General features: G+C 43.2%; 1 protein-coding gene across 2 annotated transcripts in view; it reads right to left on the bottom strand.

The window, feature by feature from the left end:
• Positions 1–7,980: 7,980 nt before the first annotated feature.
• The window catches only part of LOC102027952 (spermatogenesis-associated protein 31E1-like), a 6,918-nt gene continuing 3,975 nt past the window's right edge, over positions 7,981–10,923 (bottom strand). The window contains exon 5 of one of the 2 annotated variants that reach the window (XM_013521363.1): positions 7,981–10,910. In XM_013521363.1, coding sequence (XP_013376817.1) covers positions 8,220–10,910 — 2,691 coding nt within the window. In that variant the 3' untranslated portion in view covers positions 7,981–8,219. The other variant, XM_013521364.1, reaches the window with a different exon arrangement.

Raw genomic sequence — 10,923 nt, 5'->3', positions numbered from 1 at the left:
TCTTATAGGGTAGCCAGATATTGGTATGTTAAATATAAATTTTCACATTTTCGTTTACCTCCTTTAGTTGATATAATTGTTTAACAAGTTGCCTCAATGATGTCTACGGATGAGTGCAGTTGTTCCCACCTAGGACTATTTTGAGATTTTAGAAAGCTTAAGAAATCAGACCCTCTTCTTTTTCAGTTAAAAACTGAATGGTATCGGGGGGTAGATGGGTAGAGTTTAAAGCTAGGAAGAGAAAATAAGGCTTTGCTGTATGGCGACAATGACCTTTTCCAGCCTCCGGACCTCCCAGCCTGAATTTCCTCTCCACAACAGGCGGCACTGAGTTGTCAAAACCTCTCCTGGTCCCATTTAAGAGTAGAACCAGCTGGCTTTGCAGTTGCCGGGCAGAAGAGGCCAAGCTGAGCATAGCCTGTCCCTCTGCCCAGGCTCTGGTTGCCTACTTGTTTTCTTGAGAGGTCTAAGGGTAGACACAGAGCCGGCTATGTTTAGGAGAACCTCTGCCAGGGGCTGATCAGACCCCTGAAAACCTGAGAGGGGGATGGCAGGGAACAAAGAAAGACAAAAGACAATATTCAAGGTACAAGGGGAGTGGGAGGAACCTGCTTCTAGTGGACAGGCTCACCAATCTCTGTGGTTGACATTTATTAGCAAGTGGGAAGCACAGGGGAAGGAGGAGTGTACTTTTCATGAAACAGCAACTGCAGTAAATGGGAAACATCTTAATGGAGAACAAGTCCTTTATATCAATGTGCCTGCATCCGTTAGATTGTCCTCCGCAGATGTTATGTTGCCTTAGGAAGGGTACAGTTATGAGCTTTCTCTAAGCAGCCAGGAAGCATGGGGACTTCCACATACTTCTCTATTCCTAAGCAGGCCTCAGAGCCGTGGGACCCCAGCCACATATCCTGGCCCGCAGCATAGTAAAAACTTGTTTCATATCACCTGGTCCCCAGTAAGCCTCTTTTATTACAGCCAGAGGCATAGGGAAAAATTTCCTAATAGACTACTCCTACTATTTTCTTTACATTGCTCTGCTTCATCAAGGAACTGTTTCTACAAAAGGAACTTCATTTATTAGCAGTAAATGCAGTCTCCAATTTTAATTAAAGCATATCAAACTGTCAATTAGAGAGAATAAGACAAAAAATAACCTATTTTACTACAAGTGAGTTAATATTATTTCAAACAAAAGCAAAGAAATTTGGCATATTATTTAGCTTCTGGTAAAATATTGTTGAAGCATTTCATCTAAGTCCAAGACACTAATTGCTACTTTGGGGGCCCTCCAGGGAGCAGGGTATTACAGATAGGGAACCACTGCTCCATGCTTCCTCCCCTGAGACAGGAAATCACTTTTGGGAAGTGATTTCCTTTTTACTCAGTCAGTTAATGGCATTAAAAGTTAATGCAAAATAGCAAAACTTTGAATTCTGCAACTTCCATAACAAAGCAACAATCCTGGTGAATACACTGTCCTTAGCTTTATCAAGTGCTTAACTCCTGCTTCAGGGGGATTCAATAAATAACAAGAATCAAAGAAGTGTTCAGAGATAGAGAATAAAACAAAGGTTACCAGGGGTGGGAGGGAAACTGGAAAGATATAGTCAAAGAATACAAAGTAGCAGATAAGTAGATAATACAACATGAGGACTAGAGTTAACAAATTTGTAGTGTATTTTGGATTTTTCCTAAATGGATAGAATTTAGTAACTGTTATTACCAAACATGAGTAACTGTGTGAGATGAAGGATTTGTTAATTTAGTTCACTTTAGTAACCATTTTACTAGAAGTACTCCACAATATGTATAATGCATTCCATAATATCATGTTGTACACCTGAAAATGTACAAAATTTTATTTTAAAACTATACTAACAATTACTCATTAATAGCCTACTATGTGCAAAATACTATGTTGAGTTCATTATCTTCACTAATTTATGTTTCTGACTGAGGTTTAAATAGGTGAAATAAATTGCTCAGAGACACATAGTTTACAAGTGGCACAATCAGCATTTAAACCCTAGTCTATTTTCTGACTATGCTACTAAAAGGAAAAGAAGGCTGAATCCATATCAGTATGAACTTTTAACCCTCTCTTATTGGATATATAACAAAGTAAAGGTAAAGCAATCTTTTGTTTTAAGCTGTGAATGATTAAGAATTGTAATTTTCTCTAAAAAGTACTTTCATTTCCTTGTGCCTATTTTCTAGGTTTGTTAATATTTTTAATACTTCTTTTAGTAATGACTTTTGTAATTTAGAAAATTTTATCAAATTTTAATGGTGTTTTTTGATACTATTTGATGCCATGTTATTATTGTGACATGATTTTTTTCAGAAGAGTTTTGTTCTCTATGCTTTCTTTTTTTTGTTCAGTTTTCATTTTTTAGTGGTCCGTGTCTCTAGTACAGTGTGAAGAGGCAGCCACTCCATGGACATAACATACACCAGTTCTTTCTGCCTCCCTCTCCCTCTCTGTCCTTCCCACTGCCTCCATTCTTGGACCCCTTCCTGTCTGCGTAAGATTTATCTCCGCACTTCCCATTATCTATCTTTATTTTGCTCTTGATTTGTATTTTGATTTCTCCTATAAGAGAAGTCATATGATCTGTGTGTGTTAGCACCAAAGGAAAATGGAAAAATTTCTTCAAAGTTCTAATAGCGGAGTTGTTGACCCTAATATTCTGTATCTCATGAAATTATCAAGTTTGAATGAAAAAGTTATGTTCAGAAGAAAAATAACTTCAGGTTGGCCCTTGCCAGTTAACCTAAATCAAGGTAGAATGTGATAAAGAACTATTACTTGAGTAAATGCTTTCATTAAAAATTTACGTGATTTTAGTGGCACAGTGAAGCCATGAATGCCACGTACGGAAATACCACAGTGAATTCCATAAATATGTACAAGTAATAAAAATGGATATAAAAAGTAGCTTCTAAACTTTCTCATCACTAAACCTAAGCCTTGTCTGCTTTCCTCTTTCATGAGACAGTCACCCTCCACACTTTGCATCTCATCTCCTACTTCTTTTCAGGGCTACTCCCAGCATCCCCGCCCCCCATTCTACTCTAACTGCAGCTTTCCCTCCACACTGCCTCCTCCACGTGCCCCTTGGACACACTCACGGACTATCTCAACCAAGCCAACCACAATTCCACATTCTCCAACTTCTGCTCTCATAATGCTAACCTTCTTCTTATGGTTACTTCCACAGAGGGATGTCTCTACTTTTGTCTCTATTTCTCCCCTTCATTAATATTATTCACCATCTCAAAACAGAGTTATTTTGTATATTTATATAATGCATATTATTTTTTACATGGTAAAATAATATACATGAAGTGTTGTGACTAGCCTGATTTCCTTAAATATATCTCGAAACCAATATGAAAGGGCAGTTTGAGCTACTGCAATGCATTCCATTGTATGATCATGCTATAATTTTTCTAGCCGACTTCCTATTGTATACCATTTATGTTGTTTTCAGCCGTAAATTATTACAACTATTAATGCACAATGTATTGAAGTCCATATAGCACTTTGTGTACATGTGCTTATATAGAGAAATTGATTTACAGCTTAAACATCTATGCATTCTTCATTTTGACAGCTACTGACTGATCACCTGCCATAGATATTATCTCGCCAGCAGGGTATGAGAGAACTGCTTCTCACACTCCGTTTCTCTGGTGGCGACTCTCCTGGTTTCTCCTTTCACCACCTGTTCTATCTCTTGTATAGGTCCCATTTCCTCTTTCATTAACTATTGATACCTCTCCATTTCTCCCTAGGACCTTACATTCCTCTCGCTGAGCACCTGTTCCTTGTGCAATGTCATTCACTCTTTAGGCATAAGTTCAAATCTGCATATTGAACACTCTTCAGGCTACCTCCACCTTGAAGGCCCCAATGATCTGGGTGTCAATTTACCTCTCACATATCTCCAGCAGGATGCCTTTCAAGGACTGCACACTTAATGAGTTTGAAACCAAACTCATCTTCTCACCGAGGCCATCTGGCATTGAAGTCCCTTTGCTGGGTTTGTATTTTCACTATCCCGGATTTAGACTCTCGACCTGACAGTATTCATAGAATCCTCCTCTTCCTTCTCACACTTTCCCTTCATGCCCTGCCTAAAATGTCCACTAAGGTTCTATATCAGCTAGTTCTGTTTCCCAGATCGCTGTCAGGTCAATGTTTCTCTACACTGTCTCTGCTACTGCCCTCAGCCTACCCACCACTAACCCTGATGGAAAGGTTTATGTGAGCTACTTACTTAGACATGCAACTTTAGTTCTCTCCTTCTATCCAGTCTCAGAATTTTAGTTAGAGTGATTTTAAAAAGAGATGAATCTAGTCATTTCCCATCCTGGCATAAAGTCTTTCACTAACTTCCCAATTTCCATAGGCTAAGGTTCTTCTTCCATTCTCCTATTCCTTCACCAGGAGAGCTACCCAAATTGGACTTAATGCCTTCTCTCTTTTTCATAGCTCAATGTACATGCTACTTTTTCTGCTTGGACCACACTGCTCTCCACCATAAAATCAAAGCTGAAATTCATCTCCTTAGAGAGATATTCACTGGTTTCTATAAAATATTAGGTCTCTCTGAAATTTCTCCATCACGATGATCTAACAGCTGATTATAAAGACTTTTTTAATTTCTGTATTCCACTGTAGACTATGGCTTATGGTTCCAAGGACTGTTTTCATCTTGCTCACCAAGCCCTAATGCTTGCTTATGACAGAACCTCACACATACTAGACACCTAATAAATGTTTACTAAAACAAATGAAGAAATTTATGATTAATTGCATATGTTGCTAGATATAAGGTGATAAGGCAAACTGAAACATTAAGCTATTTTCTCAGAAATAGTCATGTAGATCTAGTGAGCTTTAAAATGTCCCCATGATTCACAACATGCTCCAGAGATGCCTGGCTGAAGGTGTAGATGTATTTATAGCCTGGAAACATCATAGGATAACAAGTTCATTGTGGGCAAAACTCATGACTTTACCCTCATTAGGACTCCCTGTAAGGCACCTGGCATTAATACTCAGCTGTGCGTTTTTGTGTGTGGTACTGAAGACAGGACTCAGGGGTGCTCTACACCCCCAGCACTTTTTCTCTTTTATTTCGAATCAGGGACTCAGAAAGTTGCCGGGCTAGCATCAAACTTTCTCTCCTCTTGCCTGGGCCTCCTGAGGAGCTGGAGTTACAAGCATGTGCCACTGCACCTGGATCACTGCAATAAAATCTTTGACAAGTGAAATTTATGTAAAATTTGGTGAACTGTATGCAGAAAGGCATTCCTATGTGATTTTTTTGATAATTACAATTGCCACTGCTCAATTTTAATAAACTCCAAAGACTCAAGAATCCCTAATAGGACCAACTCTTAGTGATTTGATGTTCTTTTTCTTTTCTACGGCTCCTGCCAAAGTGGGAATTAAAATTTTGGATTACTTGGCATTTATTGGTTAAACAGCATTTCATTTTTACACAGACAGTGATGTTAATTAAGTCTGCCAACATCTGGGCTGTAGGTAAGCATTCTGTTCATTTTGCAGAAGAGGAAATGAAATCATAGTGGCCTGGCAGTTTGCCAAGGGCGCTGAATAAGTCAGTGTCAGGACTGTGCGTACACTACTCAGGAAATTTTGGCTGTGAATCTTCCATTCAACTAAATTGCACTCATAAGGGAATAGTGTACTGGGTCATATTTCTGCTTTTATGCTTCCTATCAAACCTTCATGCCTCAGTAATCTTAGAGATTTTGTAGAACCCTCTGTAGCAGTCTCTCTGGAGTGTCAGGGGAGGACTCCTGGGGTAAATTAGTGTGGTCTCTGTTGGGGACTCCCGTGGAGATCTCAGTGGGGGATTGAAGTGTGGACATCTAAGGAGACCTGTGCGGGGGTCTCCATGGAGGACTTCATAGATTCTCTCTGGTGCTGGCCCTGTACCCCTCATGGAGGACTAGGCTGGTGGCAGCAGAAGGGACAGATACTTGCTCTATTTTGTTCCTATCAACACTGCCCTCTGTGGAACTCGTCCCCTCTGCAGTCCTGGGGTTCACATCCAGTTTCCTCAATCTGAATTTGCCTTTTGGAACCCATAAATACCTGGCTAAGGTTCCTCATTCTGCTCTTGTTGCTGGTCCACCCTGGAAGCTGACAAGGACTTCAGGTGAGACAGAACCTTTATCAAGACAGATCTGGGGGCTCATGCCATATATGGGGGCCTGGCCCATGACCATGTGATCTGCCTCAGTGGTACTTCCTATTGGGAGACTCTGCCAGGACACAAATTGAGACCCCTGGACTGAGGTCCACAACCCACGACCTGAGGGGCATGGCATGGGACACTGGAGAAATGGCTCCTTGTGACATTTAATCGTGGCTCTCAGCATAAATGGGTTAAGCAATGCCTAGAGTGGTGATTTGGACAGTGAGGGCACTAGACCTCTTCCCTCATGCTCTTCACTTTCTCTGATTCCCAGCAGCCATGAGGTGGGCAGTTCTCCTCTACTAAGCTGTCTTACCATGATGTTTAGGCCCAGCAGATCATGGACACCTATGAAATCATGAACCAAATAAACCCTTTCTCCTCAGTTGTTTTTCTCTGGTAATTGATCACAGCACCCAGGAGAAGAGCAACACATTCCTCTCTCTCTCTGTCTGAGAACCTCCTGCATTCCCATGTAGATGGGCTCTGGGGAGAGGAAACCTGGGCTGGAAGCAGAATGAGATGCAGTAGCTACCATTTGGGGGCTGTCCCCTAGACTACTAAGCTTCTGAATTGTGGATAGGTCACTTCCCATGTGTTTACAAATCCTGTCTGATTGCTTCTTAACCTGACGGCCTGTAGGACAAGTCTGTACTAGAGCCAGGAGTTTGCTTTGTGATCCAGGCCAATCTACTGGTCATTTTAAATCGCCACCTCTTCCCTGGGAAAAGTGTTGGGGTCACATGGATGTGTAATGACTACCAGGCTGTAAGTCACGTTTAGAATTCCCTGGCCCTGACTTTTCCAGAAGTTGCCGATTGGTCCTGTTTGGAATGCAAGAGATGATGACATGCAGACTTATGAAATATGCTGTTAAGAGAGTAATCTTCCCTGCTTGAGGTTTTGCTTCCTCTTGGATCTGCATTGGACCTAATGGGGCTTCTCCAGGCGTATGTGTTGGCAGCAATAGTAGGGAGAGAGCAAGGATGAGCATTGGGTAAGCAGCTCAGCCTGTTAGGTCTACCTTCCTCCAGGCTGGTGATGGCACTGTTTGAACATGAACTTTCCAAGTTCTGCAATATTTATGGCACCAACATACCACTATGCCTACTTTCCTGCTAAAACTTTTGTAATTATTTTCTTACTCCCCACCCTGTGCCCACCCTGACCCATCGTGGGATGGTTCCCACACACAGAGCCAAGCCCAGAGGAAAGGCTGGTGACCTTAGGCAGGGCTGATGTGGCCCTTAGCAGCTGTAGTGCATGCAGACCTGCAACTTCCACTCTGGCTGCAGCTCTAGAGAGCAAGTATGGCAGGGGCAGGGTGGTGACACTGCTATGTCATCAAGACTAATGTAAAAGTGCCGGGGGGGCGGGCATTTGCATGTAACCTCCATCAGGCAGAGCAAGGGATTTCAGGGCAGACATTACTTTTATCCATCAAGAAACCTGAGGGGGGCAAGTTCTATCACTTCGGAACCCAGGACCACCACACACCCCTGCCTACATTCCTGAGCCCACACTGCTGAATGTGAAGGTACGGGGCTTTTTTGTTATTGGTTTCTGTAATGACAGAGGTAGACATTGAAGGGCAGGGAGGGAAGTGAGGATGTGAGTGTGTCCTCAATGCCATTGTCCTCTCCCTGCAGGCCCAGTCCCTTCTAGAAGCTCTTCTGAAGAAGAGCTGAGGCTGACCCCTTCCCCATGCGCCAGTAGGAGAAAAACAAAAGCCACCACATATAATGAGAAAAATATATATTAGAAAGTAATAGATATTTCAGGAGGAAAAGTCATTGGCACAAAAGATGTGCTCACAGGAGACACAATTTATATGTATTCAATGTTTTGCAGAACATATTTTCTTACAAGTTATGGTGTGGGTAAATTTATCTGGTTGGCCTGATACGGCACCTCTTTGAAGACAGCATACAGAGTGATTGTAAAGATGGCCTAAGGCACCTGTTCTTCCTGCCTACACTAACAGCAAGTGGTGGGAGTTGCTGTCTCTGCATTCACCAAGGCCTGGTTGCAGTCCCCATTGCCGGTAGTATGGCTGTGGTCCTTGGTTCTGGCTTGGCGACCACTAGCCATCTCTCTCATCTCTCTCCTTTTGTCTGGGTTGGAGTTAATTCTGTCATAGCAGGAACACTTACACACAGGTTTCTGCCGGTGTAACTTTGATGGACCACTTCCCTGGCAACACCCTAGCTTGTCCACCAGGATCTGTCCAACAATTGCCATAATCGCTTGGACCTCAGCCACCCTATTCTCCACGAACAGCTGGCTTATGTTTGACTCCTCCCACTGGTCAGTAACAGGTTTACGCCAGTGCACCTCTGGTTGAGCACTTTCATAGCAACCACCTAGCTTGTCCACCAGGATCTGCCCAACAATTACTATGATTGCCTGGACCTCAGCCACTCTATTCTCCCTGAAAAATTGGCTTACATTTGACTTCTGCTTGTCAGTAACAGGCTCAGGACAGTGTACCTCTGGTGGACCACTTCCATGACAACCCCCTAGCTTGCCCACCAGGATCTGTCCAACAATTCTCAAAATCTCTTGGACCTCAGCCACTGTACTCTCCACAAATAACTGGTTTGTGTTTGATTCCTCCTGCTGATCAGTAACAGGTTCACACCGGTGCACCTCTGGTGAACCACTTCCATGGCAACCCCCTAGCTTGTCCACCAGGATCTGCCCAACAACTGTCATGAGTGCCTGGACTTCAGCCTCCTTACTGTCCATGAACAACTGGCTTCTGTTTGACTCTTCCTGCTGGTTTGTAGTTGATGGGAGCTTAGCTTCTTGCAATGAGTTTTCTTGCCCTTTACTTTTACTTTTTTTTTTAGGTTTAAGAAACTGTAGAAACTTCATCTTCTTCTCCCCTTTGGTGGGTGGAACAGCCTGTTTCTTCTTTGACAGGTGTAGGAAAAACTTCCTCACTCTAGTGTCTGTTTCTCTGACCTTGGCAGGAGGGTTAAGCTCAAAGTCATGGGAAGGCCTCTCTCCCCCATATTTCTCTTCCTGCTCTTTTTCCTTAGGCCTACCATAGTCCACTCTCTTCTTGGTTGGACCAGACATCTTGGCCATTGACAGCTGGCACCCTACTTTGACCTCTTGTGTTACCATATTATGGCAAGTTTCTCCTGAGGGCACAGCACAGTTGTTTTTCTGTGGCTCAAACCTGGCCATTGTTGAACTTGGACTGGAACCCAGTCTCTCTTTTCTGAGGCCCAAGGCAGTACTGCCTTGACAGATTCTGTCCAGGAGCCTGTTGATGCAGCAGGGAGAACGATGGTCACCATTCTGCGTAGTTGGTAGGGCCTCTGAGGGCCAACAGTGGTGACAAGCTAGGATCTCACTGCAGGGGCTCTGCATTTTGTCATGTGCACCTGGCGAGGCAGGAAGAGGACTCTGTGGGGTGTTGAGTGAGATTTGTGTTACCTCCTCCTGTTCTGGAACTTTCTGAGGATATTTGTTAAGGATAGTTTCACCCTCAGCAGTAAAGTTCTGAGGATATTGGTCAAGAATAGTTTCAACTTCAGCAATTAAGTTGGAGCCTGAGGAGGTCAAAGAAGTAAAAGTGGGCAGTGGAAAGTGTGAGGCTACCCTCTCACCTATGTGGATATTTATGGGTGGGGGAGCCTGTAAGTATTGCCTCCACCTGCGCCTTAACCAAGATCTTTTAATATGTGCTTCATGTAACAGGCAAGTTTTTGGATTGAAGAAGGGAAGCTCCTGAGAGGTTTCCACATGGGTTTCCTGGCCCTTGGCATATGCTAGGTGTCTGGATTGTGTGTAGGTGTTAAACACAGGCAAGTTGTTAGTGGAGTAAAGCCAAGATTTTCGTACACAAACAGGGACTAGGCCCTCATGCATTTGCCCCAACTTCCTGACCAGATGTTCTTGCAGGTGCTTTCCCGGATGTTTTTTGTATGAATTCCTAAAACAGTGACTTCCTGCATCACCCTTCCCAGGCTTCTTGAAGTTACTTTCTGAATACTTGCTATCATCCCCTTGAACTTTCTGGGAGGTTATTCCTAAACTTTGCATTTGATCTTCTGGCTCTTGCTGTAGAGCATCACTTGAATCTTTTAGTTGGAAGATACTCAAGCCTTTCTTTAAAAGGCTGTCAGAGCACCAGGGGTTTGTCTCCTGCACACTTCTGCTTCCTTTACAAGAAGGTGCTGAGGGCTGTGTGGGCACCTGCTTCTCCTGCACCTGGTTCTTAGAATACTCAGGAAAGATGGCAGCTAATTTGGGAGTCTGGGAGGCCTGGCTTCCTAGTGGAAGGTCAAGAGTTGGTTTGCTAGTGGCTTCCCGAGCTTTTTGGAGCATGGAAATGCAAACCATCCTCTGTTTCAGTAGCTTCTGCAAGGGCCATTCCAGGTACTTATTTTCCTTTGAGATGAAATACTGTGCCTTTAGCTGGGTTGTAGGAACAGTTGTTGTACAGGCCCTAATCCAGGATAGGGAAGAAGGTGGTGGGTTTTGGAGAGAACATGGAATTAGGGCTCGAGCCTGGCCCTGAGACATAGATGAGGACATACTCTGTGTTAAAAGTTGGAGCTGGTTCACATTGAGGTCATAGTGGATTAAGGTCCGAGTGTGGCTCTGAGGCAGAGATGGACACATATTTTGTGTCAAAAATCGGAGTTGGTTCACATTGAGGTCATAG

Source organism: Chinchilla lanigera, unplaced genomic scaffold, assembly GCF_000276665.1.
Source record: "Chinchilla lanigera isolate Chin_1 unplaced genomic scaffold, ChiLan1.0 scaffold00061, whole genome shotgun sequence".
NCBI classification, from domain to species: domain Eukaryota; kingdom Metazoa; phylum Chordata; class Mammalia; order Rodentia; family Chinchillidae; genus Chinchilla; species Chinchilla lanigera.
The sequence above is the reverse complement of the archived record's forward strand: the minus strand, read 5'-3'. Positions and strand labels throughout refer to the sequence as shown.